Source organism: Suricata suricatta, chromosome 11 (assembly GCF_006229205.1).
Source record: "Suricata suricatta isolate VVHF042 chromosome 11, meerkat_22Aug2017_6uvM2_HiC, whole genome shotgun sequence".
NCBI lineage: Eukaryota > Metazoa > Chordata > Mammalia > Carnivora > Herpestidae > Suricata > Suricata suricatta.
Genome location: NC_043710.1, coordinates 19051430 through 19077969, shown reverse-complemented (window position 1 = coordinate 19077969; position 26540 = coordinate 19051430). Strand labels below are relative to the sequence as shown.

General features: G+C 37.0%; 1 protein-coding gene across 4 annotated transcripts in view; it reads left to right on the top strand.

Moving 5' to 3' along the window:
- Positions 1 to 26540, top strand: part of TTC17 (tetratricopeptide repeat domain 17) — a 127197-nt gene that overhangs the window by 36578 nt on the left and 64079 nt on the right. For all 4 annotated transcript variants that reach the window (XM_029957439.1, XM_029957442.1, XM_029957440.1 and 1 more), the window contains exons 9-16: positions 1040 to 1200; positions 3086 to 3198; positions 4963 to 5109; positions 7144 to 7259; positions 7416 to 7581; positions 8740 to 8817; positions 8960 to 9184; positions 19865 to 20051. In XM_029957439.1, the coding sequence (XP_029813299.1) occupies positions 1040 to 1200; positions 3086 to 3198; positions 4963 to 5109; positions 7144 to 7259; positions 7416 to 7581; positions 8740 to 8817; positions 8960 to 9184; positions 19865 to 20051 (1193 nt within the window). The remainder of the gene's footprint in view (positions 1 to 1039; positions 1201 to 3085; positions 3199 to 4962; positions 5110 to 7143; positions 7260 to 7415; positions 7582 to 8739; positions 8818 to 8959; positions 9185 to 19864; positions 20052 to 26540) is intronic.

Genomic DNA, 26540 nt, shown 5'->3' with positions numbered 1-26540 from the left:
CCCTGTTGGGTTATTGTTAAGTTAGTTAAGTGATATTGAGAAGCATTCTTTGGCCTGTATTTTAATCAGATTTCTATGAATTATACAGTAATGAAATCCTATTGTAGCTGGTCCTTGCAGTATACTTAATTTTAAAAAAATGTATTCCATTCCATAAATAGTAGGGCCAGTTAGGAAACTTTACATAACTCAAAGTGAATTGTTCTTTTCTAAGAAAGAGAACATTGAGTCTACTTTGATTACCAGAGAATTAAATGGAGAGTCAGAACACCTTAAACTACTGTATTTGGTTATTTTCCAGTCAATTTAAAGCATAATGTGGTGAAAAGGAAGGAGTGACTGCTTACTTGTTTATACCTGGCTCTGCTAAACCTGTTCAGAACTTGTCCCGGCTGAGTGAGTTGGTTCTCTCTCACCCGGTCTGTGGAGCTCCTAAATCTCCATCTGTTACAGTGTAGTAGATAGAAAGGTTGTTATGACTACATATAATCAGGCAGCTGACTTATTGATACCAGGTGGTAGAAAGTATTTCTTTCTAAGTCCTGTGGTTTATCCCAAAATCCACAAACCCAAGGAACTAGAATTCAAGGGCTATGTGCTGTTGGCCCTTTGTCTTAACCTTGTCTTTACACAGGATCAAAAGAAAAGGTGAAAAGGAGGTTTTGAATGTCAGTGGAACTAACACAAACTTTGTGGAGGCAAATAGTTGAGATGTTAAATTTTACAGGTGTATTGTTATAGATCTTTTGGGTACCTGAACTATCCCAACACACAATTTAATGTCAGGAAGTTATATTTAAGGGAAGAATTTTACATCCATCTTTTTTACCCCCAAGTTTTAACAAAATGACAGATTTATTTTACCCCATTATTTTTTAACTTGTGGTACACCAGTTGTAGGTTAAAAGGAAAAAAATTTTTTAAGGAAAAAAAATAGCAATTATTGCTGATGACCATAAAATCTATTCAGTAAGTGGGTTTAAATTAAAATTCAGATTTAAAGCTCTGTAACTTTTTCCTGGTGTTAAAAAATGTTAAGATCCCTCCAACGAACGCTGAATGAGTTGAAAGAATACCAAAAACAGCATGACCACTACCTGAGACAGCAGGAGATCTTAGAAAAACATAAGCTGATTCAGGAGGAACAAATCTTAAGAAATATCATCCATGAGACACAGATGGCGAAAGAGGCACAATTAGGTAAGTATTGATTCCAAATAATTGACACCAGGTTAGAAAGTTCGCTTCGAGCATGTTCTGCGTTTATAACTTTTGTGTAGCCTTAAAGGAGGATAAAGTTGTGCTTTGTGACTTCCTTCAGTCTTAAAATTGAGTCTTCTCAGTGGGTATACCAGCAGGCCTGAGGAGCTGGTTTGGTCTCTCTAGCTTTTTTAAAATTAACATTCTAAAGTGAAAAATCTTTTAGATCCCAGAAGTCTTAACAACAGTTGTTTGGCCAACTTGATGCTCTCTAAATTTTGTATGCATGCCAGTCTCTTGTAGATCTTTTTGAAATGCAGATTCTGATCAGTAGGTCTGAGATAGGACCTGCGATTCTATATTTCTAACAGGCTCCTCCTATTGGATGTCTGAAAACACTGTACGTAGTGTGGCCTTAGCTGCATATCAAGTAAACACAAGCTGGACACACCCTAGAAATAAAGCATCCACATACTCCAATCAACACAAACTAACTGATTTTCTTGCTCCCTTAAAAGCAAGTGTTTTCTTTTAGAAGTAAGATTTTATTTATTTATTTATTTATTTTAATGTTTTATTTACTTTTGATACAGAAGAGACAGAGCATGAGAGGGGGAGGGTCAGAGAGAGAGGGAGACACAGAATCTGAAACAGGCTCCAGGCTCTGAGCCAGCTGTCAGCACAGAGCCCGACATGGGGCTCGAACCCACGAACGTGAGATCTGACCTGAGCCGAAGCTGGAGGCTTAACCGACTGAGCCACCCAGGCACCCCTAGAAGTAAGATTTTAAACTAATATTTGTCTCAAGCAGGAATTCTTCACCCGGGTCAATAGATTAGTTTCAGGGGGTTCTAAATCCTCCCCAAAATTACTTGCAGTAATTTATGTGTGCACAATTTTTTTCCTCCTGGGTAAAGGGCAGATAGATTTTATTAAAACTAATTCTTAGAGTCCGGGGGCGCCTGGGTGGTTCAGTCAGTTGAGTGCCTGACTCTTGATTTTAGCTCAGGTCATGATCTCAAGGTTTGTGAGTTTGAGCGCCTCACTGGGCTCTGGGCTGACAGTGCAGAGCCTACTTGGGATTCTCTCTCTCCTGCTCTCTCAGCCCTGCCCCCCCCCCCCCCGCCGCACTTGCTCGCTCGCTCCCTCTCAAAATAAATATACTTAAAAAAATAAGAACTATTAAAAAAATACTTCTTAAAGCCCATGACCCAAAATTAGAACCACTGTCTAAGGGTGCTTGTGTTGATAGCATATCATTGACTTGTTTATCTCCAGAATGTTTCATTTCTGATAAAAGCCTATAAGAGTAGACGTAACAGATATGAAAGAATAAATTAACAGAATCCCTCATATACTTCTCCCTTGATAAATCTGTTGATCTGGGAGGCCTCTTAGTCTTTAAACCTTAGCTGCGACCGTTTAAAGTCCATTTTACAATCTACTTAACAAGTTTTCTTTACTATTTTGAGTGAAAAGAGTATGTTCAGTCCTTGGGGTTATTTACTGCTTGCTCTGTACCTCTGTACTGCAATACAGCCAGAGCTCTAAAACATAAACATTTAAAACAGAATGTGAAGTAGATAAAGCAGACCGTCTCCAGAGAGATAACAAAAGTCTTTTAAAACAATGTAATCAATGATTTTACAGCCGTAGAATGTAATTGCCAGAAGATACTTTGGTGATTTAGCCCCTTTGTTTTAGGTGGAGAGGCATCCTTCTTTAGAATGATATAATTTGGCTAACCATTAATGAACGTTTCCCTGTGTAAGCACACTCTGTGTAAGTACTCTCCCAGGCTCTGAGACCGAATGACGTAGACTGAAGAAAACATGTTGGCATTGCTGATCTTTCTCCACTGTGGCAATTTCCTTTCTTATTCCAGGAAATCATCAGATATGCCGGCTGGTCAACCAGCAGCATAGTTTACACTGCCAGTGGGACCAACCTGTGCGCTACCATCGTGGAGACATTTTTGAAAATGTGGACTATGTTCAGGTCTTTTTCTTGGTCTCTTCTAGTTCTTATAACTTTGCATATCTATGAGTAATATCGCTTCCCCCCACCCTCAATTCCTTGTATATTTGATCCCAAAGATTTGTGACTCATTTAAGGTTTTGAGTATGTTTATGAAGTCAGATTTTATATATAATACTCATTTACTTCCTGCATGAAATTTTCAGATCCCCAAGTACTAGCTGTAATGTCTGTTCATATGTTTTTATTTCTTTTCTCCTTTACCATGACAGCTCGATTGGATTGTTACTAGTATTTAACTGAAAGCTTTCATCTCCCCCTTGTAACTTATTGGAGTAATGCCAGTAATTTAAAATTTGGGAAAGAGTAGCTGTGCTCTTTCCTGAAGTCATCAGTCCAGTTATGTTGCTTCAACTAAAAACATTAACAAAATGATCATTAGCAACAGAAAATTTTTATTAAGCACTTTCTACATGCATGTGTGTTTTCTCTTTCTGTTTCTGTGTATATCTATACATACACATGTACGTATATGCATACATATACATGCAGTCACACACACAATCCTGGCCTAATTGGGAAAAAAAATACTTATAATGATTCCAGATAGCATCTAATTGCTGCTAATATAGACAGTAAGAACAACCAGAGTTCCAAGTATCTTGCAAAAGGATGTTGGAAATAAAGTAACATGTTATCCTTCCTATCAAAATCTTATCATGTCTTTAATCATAGATATGGGAATTTCCAGGGATAAGCAGTTAAAATAATTAATAGATCAGAACAGCTTCCAGAGGAGGACAAACCAGGAAGAATTAGTACTCTTTAATCTGAAAATCCCCAGACCCCAGAAAAAGAAGCAAAAATTAAGAGACCTTTTAGGGAAGAAGTAGTAATAGGGACCACAAGCTTCCTGTGATTTTTGTCAACCAACTCCTAGCATTATCTCATGTTTGGTTTTCAAAGGACAATCAGACTTACACCTCTGAGATTGCAGCTCTCAGCCTTAAATGCAAGCATTATTTTAAAGGGGAAAAGGGGAATATTTAGAAGTGAAATAGACTAAAACCCAGGTAACTGGGTACAGACCACTGGAAGAGTCCCTTGTTCCAATGTAGCTTTCAGCCTTATATATCCATACGTTACATCTCCACTATATCCTGAAAGAATCCATTCTTTTCTACTCCCTCCATACTGGTCCCATTGTCTTATCTAACATGGTTTTAGAAATACACAGAAACTATGGTATCCTATAAGAATATCAAACATTGATTTACCTTGGTTTGAAGGAAGATTATATTTATATTTGGAGTTGATTGTATAATAATGCCTAAATCACAGCTATATTGAACTCCTAAGAGCCCTTTCTTATGTTCCCTTCTACCACAGCCCACTAATCTTATAGAACAGCAATCATTTTAGTCTAGGTAGAAGAGGGGAATAATGAGCCAAACCTCTAGATAATAAGTTCATCATTAAACCTAAAAGAGACTAAATCATGGAAAGGAAGTAAGGGAACAGTAAAGAAGGGAAGTAAAGAATTCATGCCATTTTTCTCATACCCCAAGGGCATAGTTGATTGATAATCATTAACTATGCATTTTCTAAAAGAATAGAGTTGGGGCCTAGTTCTGAAAATATAAAGATCTGATTCCTTTATTACTAACCTACTTTTGGATTCCCTACTGTGTTTGAGTATTCACTAATGTTTTGGATTGGGTTAAATCTTAGTCCCAACTTCATTCCTGCTTCCAATATGATTGAGCTTTTCTTTTCATTTTCTAGTTTGGTGAGGATTCATCAACCTCCAGTATGATGTCTGTGAATTTTGATGTTCAGGCAAATCAGACTGATATCAGTGATTTGGTCAAGTCTTCTCCCGTAGCCCATTCCATTCTCTGGATCTGGGGCAGGGATTCTGATGCATATAGGGTAAGTTAATAGAGGATGATGAAGGAATTTTCTCAGACAAGATTTCTGAAAGCAGTGACCCTTACCTTCATTGATTAATATGGCTCCTATCACTGTTCAGCTCAGTTCCACAAACACTTGCTAAATTTCTATCAAACGGAAGGCATTCTGCAAGGTAGTAGGTTAGCAAGACACAGGGTCTGCCTTGAGATCTTCTTCCAGTCAAGTGGGGCATATAGGCACCCTGATTTTAGTTCAAAACTGAGCTCTGAGTATAATTACCAACCCTAGAAAGTTTCTAAAATTGACCTAAGTATGTGCTTGTATATACAGTTGACCCTGAACAACATGGAGGCTAAAGGAGCCAACCCCCCATGCCGTCAAAAATCTGTATATAACTTTTGATTCCCCCAAAACTTAACTACTGACAGCCTACTGTTGACTGAAGCCTTACTGACAACATAAACAGTAGATTAATGTGTATTTTTTGTTATAGGTATTATATGCTGTATTCTTCCAATAAATGAGAGAAAAGATTATTAAGAAAGTCATGAGGAAGAGAAAATACATTTATAATACTTGCACTGCATTTATCAAAAAGATCCACATGTGTGTGGACCTACATAGTTCAAACCTGTGTTATTCAAGGGTCAACTATTTCACTTTTTAACATTTTTTTTTATTTTTTAGAGAGAGCGTGAACATGAGGGCATGGGAGAGGGGCAAAAAGAGAGACAGAGAATCTTAAACATGCTCCGTGCTTAGCACAGAGTGTGACACAGAGCTCAGTCCTGTGACCCTGCGATGATGACCTGAGCCAAAATCAAGATTGGGATGCTCAACGGTCTGAGCCACTCAGGTGCTCTGTATTTCAGTTTTTAATCAGCACTCTTGTATCTCCCAGTTTGTGAATATAGTACATAAGCTCTTGCTTGAGCTTACATTCTACCTGATGATATAGGTAATAAGTTAGTAACTGTATTTCTAAGCTAGCTAAGAAATAATTGTATGTTAGCCCATGGGGATACCAAGGTATGAGGATAGGTACCATGTACTTCTTATTCACTATTAAATTTTCAGACTTTAATCTAGTTTTTGTTCTAACAATTAATATGGCCACTTAGATTTAGTTATAGATACTATAAATTCCCCAGTGTTTCATAGCTACAAGATTTAAGTTTAGTGAGGTGGCTAGGTAACTCAGTTCGTTTAAGCACTGGACTTTAGCTTAGGTCATGATCTCACAGTTTGTGAGTTTGAACAAGAGCCTGCTGCAGATCCTCTGTCCCCCTCTCTCTGCCCCTCCCTCACTTGTGCTCTCACTCTCTAAAAAATAAACAAACATTAAAAAATAAGTTTAGTAAGCCTCAGATGTATGTTATTTATATTTTAAAAAACGAACATTTTACAAATCAAAAAATTGTTAAACTTTGGCATTGGCAAAGAAAAGATCTTAGTTCAGGGAAGGTAATTTCTTATGTCAGTTTTATAAGCTTATATATGCTTTCAGTTACAAATCATAAACTCCACCTCAAGTTGGCTTAAAAGAAAATATGCCTCCTATTACAGGAAATCCAGAGATTAGAGCTTGGTTGATTCAGTGGTCCAGTGATGTCATCAATTATCCATTTCTTTCCCTTTCAGTTTACCATCCACAGTACTGGTTTCATCCTAAAGCTTGTCTTCCTCGTGGTCATGAGGTGACAGCCAGCCACAACTGGAGTAACATGTTCTTTGCTCCTATGTGGCTAAGAGACTTAGACTGGCTTTTCTTACCCAGAAGCCCCAAGAAAGCCTCTCCTTGTATCTCATTGGGCTCAATGGACTTAGCCCACCTCTGAACCAGTCTGTGGTAAGGCAGGTAGAATTACTGACTTACACCAACACTCTTCAGTATGAAGAATTTTATAGTCTAGCACTGCGTCTACAATTATCTTAAAATACGAAATTGTTGTTCACATTACCCTACTATATTTATGTTCTTTTGAAAGTTTACTTAGCATGTTGAAATATTGAATCCAAAGAAATTTATGAGAAACTTTCTCTCTTTATTAGGACAAACAGCATATCCTGTGGCCTAAAAGAGCAGATTGTGTAGAAAGCTATCCTAGAGTCCCTATTGGCGGGGAATTGCCAACGTATTTTCTGCCTCCGGAAAACAAAGGACTCAGGCAAGTGCTGATGGATTTGGCAAAGCACTTGATTCTGCATGATTGTCATCTGGCAGTTCTTTGAGAGCACCAGCCTTGGACTTGAAAGGTTAAGTCTTTATCTTGAAATCACCCAAACTTTGAAAATATGAATCTTGTTCCTTTTTCTTGTGCCAGGATCCACGAACTCAACAGTGATGATTATTCTTCAGAAGAAGAGGCCCAAACCCCTGACTGTTCCATAACTGACTTCAGAAAAAGCCAGACTCTGTCCTACTTAGTCAAAGAATTAGAGGTCCGCATGGATCTGAAAGCCAAAATGCCAGATGACCATGCACGAAAAGTAAGGCTCACTTAGGCTGGTGTTTATTGCCGTCCATACTGGGTGACTTCACAAGCCTCTTAGGCAGAACAAAACATTGATAGTTGTTGAACTTAAAGTTTTTAAGACTGAGGATAGGGTGACAGAATTGGTGACATCATTAAGAAGACAATCATGCTGTTGAAGGAGTGCCAGGAAAGGGCTTCAGGGCTGCTGTTTACGCAGACCACATAAGCGCTCTCTGTAACTAAGGGTGCAACAGAGATGAGCAGCACAGAACTCTCTTTAGTTAATGAAGCTCATCTACTGGAGGCCATTCTGACCACTTTAGTTTAATGGTCAAGCCCCTAGGAGTTTGTATAAATTGAAAGCTTGAAGGTTCTCTTTCTGGCCTTATCAACCTGCTTTGGCCTTATATAAGGTCCTTAGAAGTTTGTGTGAATTTGACAGCTACCGTACAGACATTATAGAGAAGTTCTGTTAAGCTTTGTTCTTTAATTCCTACTAGTTATGTAGAACTAGGAATGTTTTGTCACTGAATATAAATTCTACATATACCATTCCATAGATATAGATGAAAAAATTACTTTTTTGGCAGAGAAAACAGACCATCACAATAAGCTTTTTTAAAAGTCAATTGTAAAACTGAACAGTTACTACTTACAGCAACACACACTTACTGAGGCAGAAAACATGTGCCAGGCACTGTTTGGAACACTGGGAAAGGTAAATAGACCATGATTGCTACCTTAGAGTTGCTCATAGTTACACAGATATTGCAGGAACATAGAGCAATTGAGGACCCAGTGCTTTTCCCACTAGAAAAGATAGAAGATTTTTTATTGCAGCAGGCATTACATGCTATTGTCTTTTTAAAAATTTCTCATTTGATTTTGGACACTTAGGTTGACTTTAATGGGGTATGGTATGTCACCTTAATAATGTATGGGGTTTACATCTTTTAACATGTTTTAGTTAAAGGCAACTAGGGCCTTCATATAAGCAGGTCAACACCTGTTGGTATGTTGATGACCTCATGTTTTATATATATATGTTTATAAATATCTATTCAAATTAGCTGTTCCTGAGAAGCTCAAGTCGAGACTGCTATCTGTAGAATTCTTTCAAATGTCTTCCCTGTTATTTTCAATTGAGTCAGTCTTCTTTTGATGTTTTCAGATTTTGCTTTCCCGTATTAATAACTATACTATCCCAGAAGAAGAAATTGGGTCTTTCTTATTTCATGCTATTAATAAGGTAAGTCACCCACTGTAGACATCGGAAATTTAAGTGCTACTATTAGTGATTGTAATTAAAAGTTAAAATGCATGCATTAAAAATCTTTGTCAGAACAAGTACTATATTCTTGCATTAACTGAGGTATTTTGGGTTTTTTCAGCCAAATGCCCCTGTCTGGCTGATACTCAATGAAGCCGGCCTCTACTGGAGAGCAGTAGGAAACAGCACTTTTGCTCTTGCTTGTCTTCAGAGGGCTTTGAATTTGGCTCCACTTCAATACCAGGACATTCCTCTTGTGAACTTGGCCAACCTTCTGATTCACTATGGCCTCCATCTTGATGCCACTAAACTGCTACTTCAAGCTTTGGCCATCAATAGCTCTGAGGTGAGGTTGTATGTACTGTGTAGTGGTAGCTCGAATTCTGGGTACAATTTGTATTTTTCTGAGGAGGGCATGAAACTCACGTATTTTTCAGAGTAGACTTTGCATATTTTAATATGGCATAAAACAGATTTTGTTTCATTTTATTTTTGGTGTATTCATTTCTTTATTTTTTTCGTATTGATTTGTGTTATTTTGTACAAATGTAGAATCATGCTAATCAAATTTTTCTGTATCTTGCTGTTTCTACTCCCTGATATATTTTAGATATATTTCATTTCTTTTTTCTTAATTTTAATTCCAATGAAGTTAACATGCCGTGTTTTATTAGGTGTACAATGTAGTGATTTAACAATTCCATACATCACCAGTGTTCATCACAAGTGCACTCCTTTTTTTTTTTTAATGTTGTTTATTTATTTTCAGAGCGTGTGTGTGAGAGTATGAGCGAGCACGGGCGAGCATGAGGCAGAGAGATTGGGGAAGGGGGGAGAGTACACGCGTACATGGGAGAGCACGGGGGAAGAGAGAGGGGGAGAGAGAGAATCTCAGGCTCCACACTGTCAGTGCAAAGCTGGGTGTAGGGCTCCAGGTCCTGAACCGTGAGATCACGGCCTGCGGTGAAATCCAGAGTCAGATGCTTAACCCACTGAGTCACTCAGGTGCCCCTCAAGTGTGCTCGGTAATCCCCATCATCTATTTCACCCATCACCCCACCTCCCTTCTGGTAACCATCAGTTTGCTCTCTATAGTTAAGAGTCTATTTCTCAGTGCGTCTCTCTTCTTATTTTCTTTTGCTTGTTTTGTTTTGCTTAGCTTTGTTCCTTAAATTCTACCTTTGAGTGAAATCATACGGTATTTGTCTTTCTCTGTCTTATTTCACGTAGCATTATATTCTTGGTCTCCATCCATGTCATTGCAAATGGCAAGTTTTTTTAACCCTTTTTTATGACTGGATAATATTTCATTATGTATATGCACCTCATTTTCTTTGTCCATTCATCAATCGATGGATACTTGGGCTGCTTCCATATCTTGGCTATTATAAACCTCAACATAGGGGTGCATGCATCCCTTTGAATTAGTGTTTTTTTTTTTTTTTTATTCTTTGGATAAATATCCAGTAGTGTGATTACTGGATCATAGGGTACGTTTTTTTTATTTTTTATTTTTAATGTTTTAAGGAACTTACTATTTTCCACAGTGGTTGCACCAGTTTGCATTCCCACCAGCAGTGTACAAGGGTTCCTTTTCCCCACATTCTTGTCCTACACTTGACGTTTCATGTGTTTTTCATTTTAGCCATTTTGATAAGTGTGAGGTGATACCTCATTGTAGTTTTGATTTGCATTTCCCTGATGATGAGTGATGTTGCGCATCTTTTCGTGTGTCTGTTGCCCATCTGGATATCTTCTTTGGAGAAATGCCTGTTCATGTCTTCTGTCCATTTTTTAACTGGATTCTTTGTTTTTTGGGTGTTATATCAGTTCTTTATATATTTTGAATACTAACCCTTTAGCAGGTATGTCATTTGCAAATATTTCCTCTCATTCAGTAGTTTGCCTTTTAGTTTTGTTAATTGTTTCCTTCACTGTGCAGAAACTTTTTATTTTGAAGTAGTCCCAATAGTTTATTTTTGCTTTTATTGCTCTTGCTTCAGAAGACATATCTAGAAAAGTGTTGCTATGGCAGATGTCAGAGAAATTGCCGCCTGTGTGCTCTTCCAGGAGTTATATCAGTTCATGTCTCTCACTTAGGTCTCTAATCCATTTTGAGTTTATTTTTCTGTATGATTTAAGAAGGTGGTCCAGTTTTATTATTTTGCATATACCTGACCAGTTTTACTAATACCATTTGTTGAAGGGGCATTGGATATTCCTCCCTGTTTTGTCAAATATTAATTGACCACACAGTGGTGGGCTTGTTTCTGGGTTTCCGATCCTGTTCCATTGATCTGTGTATCTCTTTTTGTGCCAATACCATCCTATTTTGATTACTACAGCTTTGTAGTATAACTTGAAGTCCAGAATTGTGATTCCTCTAGCTTTACTTTGCTTTTTCAAAATTGCTTTGGCCATTTGGGGTCTTTTGTGGTTTTGTGTTAATCTTGGGATTTTTCTAATTCTGTGAAAAATGCTGTTGGTATTTTGATAAGGATTGCATTAAATGGGTAGATTGCTTTGGGTAGCATAGACATTTTAATAATATTTGTTGTACCAATTTATGAAGATGGAATGTCGTTCCATTTCTTTGTGTCCTCTTCGGTTACTTCCAGTAACTGAAGTTTACAGTTTTCAGAGTACAGGTCTTTTACCTCTTCAGTTGGGTTTATTCCTAGGTATCTTACTATTTTCGATGCAACTGTAAATGGGGTTGTTTGCTTAATTTTTCTTTCTGCTGCTTCATTATAGTGTATAGAAATGCAACAGATTTCTGCACATTGATTTTGTATCCTACAGCTTTACTGAATTCCTTTATCAGTTCTAGTGGTTTCTTGGTGGAGTCTTTAGACTTTTCTATGTATGGTATCATGTCATCTGCAGACAGTTTTACCTCTTCCTTACTGATTTGGATGCCTTTTATTTCTTTTCGTTGTCTAGCTGCTATGGCTAGGACATCTAGTACTATGTTGAATAAAAGTGGTGCGAGTGGACATCCTTATCTTCTTCCAGACATTAGGGGGAAAGCTCTGTTTTTCCTCATTGAGTATTATGTTTCATATATGGCCTTTATAATGTTGAGGTATTTTCCCTCTAAACCTACTTTGTTGAGGGCATTTATTGTCAATGGATATTGTACCTTGTCAAATGCTTTTTCTATGTTTATTGAATTGATCATATGGTTTTTATTCTTTGTCTTATTGATATGATGTATCACACTGATTGACTTGTGAATATTGAGCCACCCTTGTATGCCAGGAATAAATCTCACTTGATTGTGGTGAATGATTTTTTTAATGTATTGTTGGATTGAGTTTGGTGGTATTTTGTGTATCTGTGTTCATCAGAGATCTTGGCCTGAAGCTGTCTTTTTTTTTTCTTTTGGTGTTACTTCTTTATTTTAAATGACTGAAATTTATAATTATGTTGTTAATTTACTTTTAAGAAATGATATTTAAAAAAGAATGATTTAGCTACTGGGGCGACTTGGTGACTCAGTCGGTTAAGCAGCTAAGCGTCCAACTAATGCTTAGGTCATTATCTTGCGGTTCATGAGTTTGAGCCCCATGTGGGGCTCTGTGCTGACAGCTCAGAGCTTGAAGCCTGCTTAGGACTCTGTGTCTTCCTCTCTCTCTCTGCCCCTCCCCTGCTTTCTCTCTCTCTTTCTCAAAGATGGGTAAACATTAAAAAAAAAAAAAAAAAAAAAAAGAGGGGCACCTGGGTGGCTCAGTTGGTTAAGTGTCCTACTTCAGCTCAGGTTATGATCTCATGGTTCATGGGTTTGAGCCCCACGTCCGGCTCTGTGTTCACAGCTCAGAGCCTGGAATCTGCTTCAGATTCTGTGTCTCCCTCTCTCTCCCTGTCCCTCCCCCACTCAAGCTCTGTCTTTCTCTCCTTCAAAAATAAATAAACATTAAAAAATAGTTTTTTAATGAATGATATAGCTACTAAAAATATACTGCTATTTTTATGTCAATCTGAAACACCTGTATCTTTTTTTATCCTCATAACCACATGCATGCTGCTTAGTATTACACTGTTTTACAACATTAATTTATAGATACCTTTATACCAACTAAGCCAGACCACAGTTTAAAGGTTGTATTGATAAGAATAGGTAGATGGATTAATAGTCAGGCCCTGAACTTCCCACATGCAGGCCATGGAGTTAATCACTCCTGTGCAGTTAGTTACTTTCGCTCATAGTTTCTAAGATACCCCTTCTTCTTCCATATTTTAACGTCTCTGAAATAAGCATGCATGTTACAATTGATGACATCTTAGGTTTGATAAAATACAGTTTTTAATAAATATATAGTTAAATTGTTTTTATACCATGTTTAAATGGTTGTAAATTTTTATATCCAGAGAAACTTTTGGAAGAAATGTGCCTGAGTGGTTTAGGTTTATTTGTGGTATTATCAGAACTAATTTTTTTTTTGAAGTATGTGAAGAAAATATTGCTTGTTAAGAGCTTCCTTTTAAATATACAAATTCACAAGTGGATTCTAAGTGGAAGTTTACAACTGCTATACTATATAACAGGCCAAGTGCCAAAGAAATATGTCGAATATTTATCAAATGTGTGCTGTGTGCCAGGCACAGGTACAGCGGGAACAGGTGCTGTATAAGGGGTGTGATGCCCTGGCACCCACAGGAAGGCGAACACGGCTGGGTTCCTCCAGCACTTGTTTTGCTTTCTGCTGCCACCTGCCACGGCAGTCAGTGTCCGGCTGAAGAAAACGGAGCTCCCTTACAGATCACTTGCCTTTCTGTGTTTGAAAATTATACTAAAATTTCAGTTGTCACATACTGTGGTACTACAATAATAATAAAAAGATAAATCAGTGGATCAGAGTAGATATTCCAGAAATATACCTTAACCAGCACCCCACCCCCAAATGTCAACATTTGGAAATAATTCCTAAGTTTCTTCTATCCAAATATTTCATAGTGTTCCAACACTGTTGTACTGGTGATCTTTAAAGATGATTATATAAAAAGGTTTTAGTACCACACAGTTTTTATTAGCCATCATTAATGACTGTTTATGAATTTATAGATCACAGCTCACTCCTCACTTGTTGAATGTTTCGTTTCCACGGTGCTCAGCTATTATCAATAATGGTTTTCTGCAGAAGGCCTTTTCTGTATTCCAGACAATTTTCTTAGAAAAGATTGCTGGCAGTGGAATTACTAAGTCAATGAAGGAATGAATGTTAATGATGGTTTTGATACAAAATGACAGACATCTACCAAAAGATTTGGGTGAATATATATTGCCCTAATTAAGGTCGGAAAATATTCACTTCATGTGTATCTTCACCAAATTGGGCAGTTGAATTAACTGATACCTTTTAATTGATTGTTTATTAGAGCCAGGCACCAAACCGATCAATTGACATGTGATAACTCATTTAATCCTCACAACAACCCTGTAGTTAGGAGTCACCCATGTGATAGATAAACTCAGAAGCATTTACTAGAAATCCTGGAGCTTGGATTTGAACTCAGGGAGATTAGCCACAGAACTCATGCCTTTTAGCATGTACTGCCTTTAAGTTAATATTTGTAAAACAAGTTTACTTTTAAAAATGTTCACTTCTCTGTTATAATATAAATTTCTTTATCCTTTAATCATATTTTTATTTTTTTATTTTTGTTGTTTCCTAAAGATTTTATGTTTTTTAAGTCGTCTCTATAGTCAATGTGAGGCTCAAACCTACAACCCTGAGATCGAGTTGCATGCTCCACTGAGTCAGCCATGCAACCATTTAATTGTATATTTTTTAGATATGTTTCTTTTTAAAAATTTTCTTAAGTTTATTTATTTATTTTCAGACAGAGCGTGAGCAGGGTAAGGACAGAGAGAGAGGAGAGAGAGAGAATCCCAAGCAGGCTCTGTGTTGTCAGCACAGACCCCAGTGCAGGGCTTGAACCCACAAACCGTGAGATCATGACCTGAGAGGAAATCAGGAGTCAGATGCTTGGGGCGCATGAGTGGCTCACTTGATTAAGCATCCCACCTCAACTCAGGTCATGATCTCGTGGTTCATGAGTTCAAGCCTCATGTCATCGGACTCTGTGCTGACAACTCAGAGTCTGGAGCCTGCTTTGGATTCTGTGTCTCCCCCTCTCTCTGTCCTACCCCCACTCACGTTCTGTCTCCCTCTCAAAAATGATAAAAATAAATAAAATTTAAAAAAAAGAGTCAGATGCCACCCAGGCACCCCAATTATATTTTTAAAGTAAAAGTTTGTATATGCATTTTGCTCATTTTCTTTTGATTTTTATTGTTAGATTTAAGGTGTCTTCACCAGACCTTTGAAACAAGAAATTCTGGTTTGTTTTTGCTATTACTTGTCTTTAAATAGTTGACTCTTTAAATAAATAAATAAATAAATAAATAAATAAATAGTTGACTCTTCAATATGCTAAACTATTTCCCTATGCTGTCTTCAAGACGTTTGTAGTTTTAGGTTTACATGTAGGCTTGTAATCCATTTCAAGTTAAAATTTTTTTTTTGTATTGTGAGGTAGAAATGGAAGTTCATTCTTCAAAGTTCGTGTCGCATAGCTATTCAGGTGTTGTAGCACCATAACTTGATAACTCTATCATTTCCCCGTTGAATCATCTATCACCTTTGCTCCAAACTACAGACTTCTTTATCCGACAGCTTACTTGACACCTCCACGTGGATGTCTAAAATACACTTTAGCTCAGCGTCACTCAGCATCAGGGAAATACAAATCAAAACCACACTGAGATACCACCTCACCCCAGTCAGAGTGGCTAAAATGAACAAATCAAGACACTATAGATGCTGGCGAGGGTGTGGAGAGACGGGCACCCTCCTCCTACACTGTTGGTGGGAATGTAAACTGGTACAGCCGCTCTGGAAAACAGTGTGGAGGTTCCTCAAAAAACTATCCATAGAACTCCCCTATGACCCAGCAAGAGCACTGCTAGGGATTTACCCAAGGGATACAGAAATGCTGATGCATAGGAGCACATGTACCCCAATGTTCATAGTGGCACTGTCAACAATAGCCAAATCATGGAAAGAGCCTAAGTGTCCATCGCCTGGTGAGTGGATCAAGAAGATGTGGTATATATACACAATGGAGTACTACATGGCAATGAGAGGGAATGCCATATGGCCATTTGTAGAAAAGTGGATGGACCTCGAGGGTGTCATGCTAAGCAAAAAAAGTCAGGCAGAGAAGGACAGATCCCATATGTTTGCACTCATAGGTCTAACAGGAGAAACCTAACAGGGGACCATGAGAAGGGGAAAGTAGGGGAAAAGAGTTAGGGAGAGGGGGTGGGACAAGTCATGAGAGACTCTTGAGTACTGAAAAAAAACCTGAGGACTGAAAAGGGAGGGAGAAGGGAAGGGGGGTGATGGTCATGGGGACGGAGCACTTGTGGAGAAGAGCACTGGGTGTTATATGGAAACCAGCTTGGTAATAAACTATTAAAAAATAAATTAATTAACAAAATAAAAACACACTTTAAAACTAAAGGCCCAAAGTAAGCTCCTTAACATTGTTCTAGTCTTTACTGCTCAGTCTAAACCCTTGCCCGTCCTTCATACCTTTCTCTCTCTCTCTCTCAGGGTAAATTCAGTCTATTAGCTTAACCTTGCTGGTATTTTCAAAATATATCCAGAATTTCACTATTTATGATCATCTCCACTGCTGTCTGATCCAAACCACCATTATCTTTTATCTGAATTATTTCATTAGCTCCCTAACAGCTTCTCGGTTTTTGGCCTTTGTCCTCACATCTATCTCTTCACAATACAGCAACCAGTGATATCCTTATAAAAAGTCAGATGTTGTCATTCGTCTCTTAGTGGCACTCCACATAGCTCATAAGACAAGAATTTATAATAGTGTAGAAGGTCCTACATGACCTTATTACTTTTCTGATCTCATCCCCATGAAATCATTCCTTTGCTCATCCTGTTTTAGCCACTTGCCTCCCTGCAGTTCCTTGAGCATACTAGGCATGCACCCACCTCAGTGTCTTTGCGCTTTATATTCTGTCTGGAATAGTCCACCAGGAGTCTGTATAGCTTGCTTCATCTCCTTAAAATCCTTTAAAATACTAGCTTCTCAGTAAGTCCTTCCCTCAATAAGTCCTTCCCTGTTGAAAATGGCACTCCCCTCCACGCTGTGGTCTACTTTAATGTCTCTTCCCTGCTATGCTCTATCACATGTTTCTCATACTTGTGTGATATCTTCATGGTTTCGTGACACTTGACTATAAGGTCTTCTGAGGCAGGGACTTATGTTTCTTATTTTTTGCTGTATCTCCAGTGTCTAAAACAAAGTCTGAAATATTAGTAAACACTCAGTTATTATTTTCTGGAAGAATTTATGAAAATTCTTTTTTTCCCACAACATTAATTAGTTCATCTCAGTTTAAGATATTTGTACAACCATCATTCTGGTCATAGGAATAGACATTTGTTTCCCTATGTAAAAATATAAAGACACTTTGAAAAATAAGTGTGGGATTTAATTTTGTATCTGGGTATGAACCACTAAGTAAGATTTTAAATGTAATCTGAGAGCTATTTTGATTATACCTCTGCAATCTGGAATATTTTATACATCTTGGCTTGGTTATAGTGAGACACTTTGGATGACCTTCACAGCCTAAATCAAAAACAAGTAGTTCTATTAATCATAGATACTACTTTTCATAGGAGTATATTGTACAACTTGAGAACAAAACCTTCTTAGATCCTTTAAAATATTTTTAATGATAAAATAAGTATAGAATAAATAGTTTGTACACAAGCAAATACAAATTACCAAGCATTAGGTATATTTCAACTGAAATGACCTCAACTGATACTTTGGTTGCTTATAAACAGTCGCAACAAACGAATGGAAAATAGAATACAAAACCTGTAATAGTAACAGACAGTTATGTATCTAGAAGTCAATTCAAAAGGACAACGTATAAGGTCTCTGTACTGGATTGCAAAATGTTACTAAGAAAAAGAAGACCTAAATAAGTGGAAAGAGACACTGTGTTCATGAAGTGGGAGATTCAGTATTTGTTAAGATGTAAAATCTCCCCGGACTTGATTTATAAATTCAATCCCAGACTCCCGGCACTATGTGTAAATGGATAAGTTGATTCTAAAATCTTCACAGAAAAGGATCTAGAATAGTCAAAATATTTGTGAGCAAGGGCGGAAAAAACAGAGTTGGAAGGTTACTATGACTAGATTTCAAGACTTGCCATAATTCAGTCAGTATGGTGTTGGCCCAAGGATACTCAAGTATATCAGTGGAACACATTTAAAAATTTGAAATAGTCCCCTACATATATGGTCACTGATGTATGACAAAGACACGCTAGCAGTTTAGGGGGTTAGGGACACCTTTTGGTTTTTCAGTAAGTAGTGCTGGAATACTGGGATTTCCCTATGGAAAAAGAAATGAATGTTGATTCTTCCCTCGCTTTGTACACAGAATGAATCTGAGGTGGATCATATACCAAAATGTGAAAGATGAGACAATAATGCTTCTTAATGAAAACCTAAGAGGTCTTCATGATGTTACCAGAGGCAAAGGTTTTTAAAAGCACTAACTGTAAAATATATTTTTTAAAATATGTAAGTATTTTATATAAATGTAAACTGAACTTCATTAAAATTAAGAAGTTCTGTTCATCAAAGACACCAGTAAGAGAATAAAAAGGTGAACCCTAGATTGGGCAAAGATACTTACAATAAATATTTCCAATGAAGGACTCCTATCTAGTGCATATATAAAGAACTCCTTCAAATTAGTAAGGAAAACACAACCTATTTTTTTAATGGGGAAAACAACAAGCACTTCAGAAATGAAGATATTCAAATGATCAATAAGCACATGAAAAAATATTCCACATCATTACTAATCAAGGAAATACAAAGTAAAACCACATTGAGATGCCACTTTATCATCTCACTAAAACTTCTCCTACAGGCCAGTAGCAATGTAAATTTGTACATCCACTTTAGAAAACTGTTTGGTTGTAGCCCATAAAACTAAATATATGCCTACCTTAAGACCCACTGAAAGTATATTGCCAAGGAAAAGGAGTACGTATGTCTGTACTTGCAAGGATGTTCATAGTAGCTTTATTCATAATGACCCCAAACTGAAACAATCCAAGTCTTATCAGTAGGAGAATGGATAAAGAAACTATGTGTATTCACATGGTAAATGTTGCACATTAATTTTTCTAAGAAAATAAACCAATACACAAAAAACATTCAGTTACTTAAGCCTTAGATATTGTATTGAGTGAAAGAATCTACAAAAGGTACAGATTATATATACATGGAAGGGAACATGCTGCTTGATTCCATTTTTATGAAGTTTAAGAACAGGCAGAACTAATCTATGGTGATAGAACATGACTACAGTAGTTACCTCTAGGAATAGGGTTAGGTTGCCTAAGGGAATCTTCTTTAAGTTCATTTATTTATTTTGAGGGAGGAGGGGGGAGGAGGAGAGAGGCGGGGTAGAGGTAGAGGGAATGAATCCCAAGCAGGCTCCATACTGTCAGCACAGAGCCCAACATGAGGCTCAAACTCACACAAACTGCGAGATCATGACCAGAGCCGAAATCAAGAGTCAGATGCTTAACAGACTGAGCCGTCCAGGTGCCCCTGCCCAAGGGAGTCTTTTGAGGTATTAGAGACATTCTAATATTTTTATGTTTTATATGTTGAGATGAGTGCTGATTACAGGGATATATATATAAATTCATTGAGCTGTATACTTAAGACTAGTATATATTATACTATGTATTTTTTATCATAGCAAAAAGGTAAAAAATAAATTTACATTTATTACAGTGTAGAATTGGCTGGTGTAAATAAAGTAGATAGCCATTAACTTTTATGGGATAACGTAAAAGAAGCCAAAAGACATATACAGTAAAAGTTTTATAACTCTCAGAAAATATTAATTCACTAACATTTAAAAAAAATTTTTTTTGTCTTTTCAGCCTTTGACCTTTTTGAGCCTGGGAAATGCTTACCTCGCTCTGAAGAATATCAGTGGGGCACTTGAGGCCTTTAGACGGGCTTTGAAATTAACTACCAAATGCCCAGAATGTGAAAACAGCCTGAAGTTGATTCGCTGTATGCAGTTTTATCCTTTTCTGTACAACATCAGCTCTTCTGTGTGCAGTGGTAAGCAGCCGTTAAGTGCTAACAAAATGATGAACACAACCAGGTTCCTTCCTGTTCTGATCAACAGGACACAGAAAATTATTTTCTCGGTTTTTCCCAAGGGTTTTATGTAACTAGCATAATTCTAGATACTTAGAAAGAAGTTAATTCTATCCTTACTATATAGATGCCTTGAACCCTAGTTGAGAAAGGCCAGCTCAGTATATGCAACTGAAATGGATAGACTGAGATTTGTTTTCTCTCCACAAAATCTATGATGTTTTTTAATGATCAATATTAATGGTAAGGATATATTTTCTGTCCATAAAGAGAGTCTGCAATAAGATTTGAAGCAGTTTTTCTACCTTCTTTCACTGAAATACATCCCCTTGCGTTCTGGTGAAAGTGATCCAGATTTTGACTGCACATTTTAAGCAGTGACCTGACACTAAGTGGTATCTTCTTGCATTCTTCCCCTTTCTCACACAAACACCAAAATATACGCATGTGTGTAAGTGTGTCCACCTGGGTAATACATGGTTTGAGTTAATATCTCAACTACTGTAAATTCATCAGTTTTAGAACTCCCTAAGAGTTCCATTATGTTTACTTATTTACTTAACTTTCGATTCAAGAAAAGAAGAGTTTGACTTGAATCATGAGAGGTGAGGTTTATATATATATATGGATCCTCAGAACCTTGCTATTGTAGAACACACAGTGAGTGCTTTGTTAATGTTCAAATTAGATCATAATATTCAAGCAGAGGGCTATCAGTCCATCTCCTTCATTTAAGGGAAAAAAAAAAACTCTGATGCCCACTTGGTTAAGTGATTTAACTAAAAGACATCAATTATTTACCAGTACATTTGTCACCTCAAACTGGTTTTCCTGATTCACCTGTACTAGACTGCCTTAGGATTTTAATGAAATGACAGGTAGTAATTAGTATTTACATTTTTAAGTATCAGAGCCCAATTATTTTAGTGAAAAAACCAAAGACTCTGCCAGCTGCGTAACTACATAGCTCAGCTGTGGCTCAGTACTGAGCACAATGTAGACTAGAGTTCTTGCGAGAAGGCTGAGGGCCTGTGACAGTGTTAACAGTTCAGCAGCGGACACGCCCGTGCCATAGCTCTGCGGATTCACGCGTGAGCCGTGGCTCTTCCATTACTGTGCTGCTCATCCCAGCGAGGTCACGTGTGTCCTCGTCTGTAAGATGAAAGGCAAACTCTGTCTCATAAACTTGTTGGTGGGATTAAATAAGATCCTTACCACATGATAGGTATTGGGTAAAAGTGAGTCATGAAAAATGCATAATAAATACAGAATACTCGGATCTTAATGGAACTTACAGGTCTTACTTAATCCCAAAAGACATGTTGTGGACTTTAAAATTCCCTAGATTACCTACCAACAGCCTTGGAAACAGAAGTCCACTTTTTTCAGTTAGCTGCTTTTACTAATGGTCTCTCTTTCTCTCTTCCTTTTTTTATCTGCTATCATCTCTCTTGCCTCTCTTCTTTGTTGTCAGAAGAAAGAATTTTGTGTGTGACCCTTTTCTAAAAAGCCTCTTCCTTAGTATTAGTTTTACATGCTCTTACTCAGGATTTTAGTTTGTTGAAACTTGTTTTATGTCACTCACGTCAAGAAAGGAAATTCCATTGTCAGGAGCTTTTTCAAACCCAGAGCATAACTTTAGCTCAGGAAACTAATAACCTGAAACAAATCTACAAAGTTGTAGTATAGTATTTGGTAGTCCAGATATCCCACAAATGTTCCTAGATCCAATACAATAAAAGTTCTTTCAGAGAGAGCTCACTAATAAATTTTTTTTAGTTTAGCCCCTATTACATTGTGATTAGTTACCTTAGAAGAGAATCTGCCATCTGCTAAAACCTTCATAAATCTCCCTAATAAAATGTATGCTATAGCATTTTCTAAGTTTAAAACCTCATCGGTAATCCTGAATTTATTTCAGTATTGATTTTTCCTTTGACAGTGTTTTTGCATTACTTCTTTTCACAGTAACAAGTAATGCTTTGCTGAGTTCCAGCTTTGAAAAGCTTCATAGAAACAAATACCTCTTACAGAACCAAGAACTTCTCATATTTGAAAACCCAAACAGCTTTTTCTCCTGTAACTATCTCTAAGCTTGACTAAATGATTGATGAAAAAAAATAGAGAAAAACCTAAGAATGATTAGCATTTCTGCACCTTCAGATGATTGTGCTTGGCTTTTTCATTTTTGCAATATTGAAATAAGCCTCATAAGTTATCTTACTTGTCTCTATATTAATCTGTCTGAAGTTTTTATTATGATGGTATAAAATTTTCAAGATCTCAACAAAGCTTATGATTCTTTTTCCATGTAATAATCAAGGTATTCATGCTGGTTTTGATTAGAGAAGAACTCACGTTGCCCTAGCCCACCCCTAAGTCATTCTCTTAGGAAGGTCTATTTGAAAGCTTTTATTTTAAAAACTCTGAGATAAGCTTTTCAGGACCAAAAATAGTTAAACTCTTAGGAAACGAAACTTAAATACTTTTTCTGACCACTGTTGTTAATCTTCGACAAATTATTTTCTTTACAGATCCAATTGGTAACTGTTTTCACAGCAGCTGTCATATAGTATAATCTCTTGGGTAGTATGAACTTAATGCTAAGTTGTAGGCGATGTGTTAACATGAGTAAGTATTTTATTGCTTTTCATATGTAATCATGGAATTTTTCACACAGACTTTCAGTTTATGTTTCTTGGAATGTCTTCATAGGTAATGTATTCTGGTACTTCTCAATACCAATTTGTTCAACTTAAAAAATACATAACCACTGTGCTTATAAAAGGTTTTGACTTGTGAAGACTTTCGAGCTAAAAAGTATATCAGTGCATAATTACTCACCTGACATTTTTTCCAAACTTTTATTAATCTGGAAATCATTTTATTGACTGACACATGTTAACTGTGTATGTTCTTATTAGAAAGTGCTTGACATCATCTCTCTCTCTCTCCCTCCCTCTTTTGAATAGCATTTAATAAATTCTTCTCTTTTATAGGTAGTTTTATATCACCACCCCAATTTCAAAAATGCTGGGAAGGAAAACAGAATAGATTGCTTTTTACATTGTCTGCTCTCGAGTTGACTGTTAAAAGAGAAGCTAGTGCTTTCAGTTTTGATTGAGCATTTTATCTTCGCAGTTTTGAAATATACACTGTTTTACCATATTTTATTGGTTTGTTACTTTTCAGTCTGATTTAACTTAAATAGAACTGAGTGTGCCACTTTAGCAAGCCCCTTCTTCAGTAACAACATACTTGGCCTTTTTTAAAGTAAAATGGAATCTGTTAAATAAACTTCCAGTGCTTTTGAGTATAAGTAAGTTCTTTTTGGTGCTCAACACTAAAAAAAGGACTTTTCTTTTTAACTGGAAAAAATAGAGCTGTCAGCAAAGAATGAAACTTCATCAAGTAATAATGATTATCTTCTCTAAGGACCAAAAATGGAAAATAAGTTTCAATAACAATATAAACAGAATAATTAAGTGTTGAATCTGTAGAGAAGTCCAGAAATACATGTAGTGAACTTCCCAAGCATTCATTACTCTGTAATACTTTCTAAATACTTTTTCCTTCAACTTCACTAATTTGCAAATCAAAAAGCTACATCTAGTGAAGATATTTTCTATTTAAGCAGTCTAGATTGTTATCATGTCTCTGATATGCATGGTTTTACTTTATTTTTAGTATCTTTCATCCAGATTACTTTATTAGAAGATGTAAGACCAATGGTAGGTCATATTTATTAGGCTTTATTTACATCAGTTGCTTACAGGTATGCCACTGACAATGGCCTTGATGTTTGCTGAATAAACTTAAGCACCTAACCCAGAATTTCTCTGGTCTTGTATTAATTCACTGAGACATGTGCCCACTTAAAATTACTGACTCTTTCCCCTAAAAAAATATTGACCCAGCTCTTTAGAAATGATGGATAAACATTATACAGTAGAACTCAGACTTAACATGTAAATATGCTTAGAATTTTATGCATGTTTTTCTTTAATATATATTTGAAAGCTTTTGCCAGTAGAAAAAAATAATAAGAGAATTTCCAGGTCACATACATGAGCTTTAATATCTGTCGTAGAAAGATTGTCCTGTGTCGTCATCATGTTTATAGTTCTCTGTTTACCTAAATCATAGCTTTTTTTGTAATTAGTTTCATTACCTATGGTTTTAGTCTGTGTTCTTCAACCTAAATTTCTGCAGATTTATAACTTGTAGCTAAAGCAACCTTACCTGGAGTTCAGATTTTGAAGAAAAAGAAATCTTGCATTTTGCTGCCCTCCTGTGGACTGTGCAGCATGTGCTACCGGCAGTTAGGGGCTTGCTTTATGACATTCTTCCTAAAAGTTCACGAAGATGTCTGCTTTAAAAAAAAAAAAACAAACGATGTAGAGTCTTAAAGATCCAGTTCTTACGCCTTTTTGAATACACTACTAGTTAGCTTCCCTCCATTTATTTCCGTAAGAAGGATTAAAACTTGGGTTAACTTACTGCAGGTTTCAGAAACCTACACTTGCAAGCATATCGTGCAACAAGCCAAATGTAACTCTCGATAATGTAATCCGTCTAGATTTTTATATTTCTTTGTTAAAAAGGGCTTTAATTGTATGGTTTACAAATAATCTCCTGACAAATATCCATGTGGTAGAAGGGGAACAAGAAGAGTCCTTCTGATGACTCTAGAAGCAGAGATCACACTCAGCTCATGTGTCACTCAGTGGTAGAGCTGAGACTGAAATCTGAGTCCCCTGCCTTCCAAGGCCAGTGTGGGTCCTGTGCATGATTCTGTTACTCCCAACAAGCATAACTTCTCCCAGTGCTGTCATTGAAATAATAATGTAGATTCCTGGGACATTTTTATGAGAATGCTACAGTCACTGAACTTTTTATGTCATTCAAAAAAGGTGCATACATCCCTGAGTAAAACCTGAATCTGAACTAGATTATGGGGGCAGTCATAACTCTAAAAGCACACTTGAAACGGTCCCTTTCAGTTTAGCATGTCACCTTTGTCTGTTCTGAATCTTGCAGCATTAGATTGCCACATGGCCTTGGGTTGTACAGAGATCTGGTGGCTGTACTTGCATTATTATCTCAGTACGTAATATTTATCTTTTGGGATTCCCAGCATTTAGCTTTCATGAACAAAATGGTTACCTTGGGTTTTCATAAGAGCTTAGGACAGTAGGTCAGGTTCTTATAACCCGTGGTTTTACACTCAGCTTCCAAAAGACATAGAACATATATATTTTTTTAATACTTTTTGGTTTTTTGATGTGAACTTTTTGTTCTGCTTGCACAAAAAGCATTATTTTTCTTTTGAGGAATGAGCCTATTGGCCCCTGCTTAGGCTCTTTCCACGGTTATCCTCCAGTTATTATAGATTGTTAACTTGGCCAAATAATATAAGAAAAAATGAAATTTGATGGTGAATATAATTTTCTTTTAAAAAATTTTTAATGTTTTTTAAAATTTATTTTTGAGAAAGAGAGAGACAAAGTACAATTGAGGGAGGGGCCGAGAGAGAGGGGGAGACACAGAATCTGAAGCAGGCTTCAGCACAGAGCCTGATGCGGGGCTCGAACCCACGAACCGTGAGATCATGACCTGAGCTGCAGTCAGACATTCAACCGACTAAGCCACCAGGCGTCCCTAATGGTGGATATTATCTTCTAAGGCAATAGGATGTTTTCTTTTAACTAAAGGAAACTGAGTGTGGCTTACTTATTCATCCATTCAATTCATACCTCTCGTGTACCAGGCACTAGTCTAGGAACTGGAAACCAAACAGAAGAAAAAAATCTGTTTTATGGAGCTTCCTTCTAGTGGAGAGAAACAGAGGTCAGATGATAAATATAATAAAGAAATCATTTAGTATATTAGAAGAATAGTGCTAGACGGAAAATGAAGAGTTTGGAGGAGATTCAAACTGGATCGTTTAAAGAGGTCCCGCTGAGAAAGTGACATTTGAGCAGAGACTTGGAAGGAAGTAAGGATTTGGGCCACGCAGGCCAAGAGCGGAGGAGCGTTCCAGGCAGAGAGAATAGTTGTTGCAGCAGCTTTTGCAAGGAACAGCAGGAAGGTGTGTGTGGTTGCACTGGACCCATAAGAGATGAAAGCAAAGACGAGTGGGAGGAGGAAAGAGCCATATCTTTACTGCCTTGCAGACCGTTCTGAGAGAACGATGTATGATTTTGGAAGATTTTGAGCAGAAACGAAGAATGGCCTGACTTACATATCAGCAGGTTTCCTCTGGCTGCTGTATCAGAAATAGCGGGGTAAGAGCAGAAGCAGGAAGACCAGTTAGAATACTGTTGCAAAAATACAGGCTAAAGAGAGTATTATTGGCTTGGACTAGCAGGTGAGGAGGGAGAAGGTATATATCATTGTATTTGGGATACATTTTTGAAGATATAAGTAACAAGACACAGCCAGAGGCAA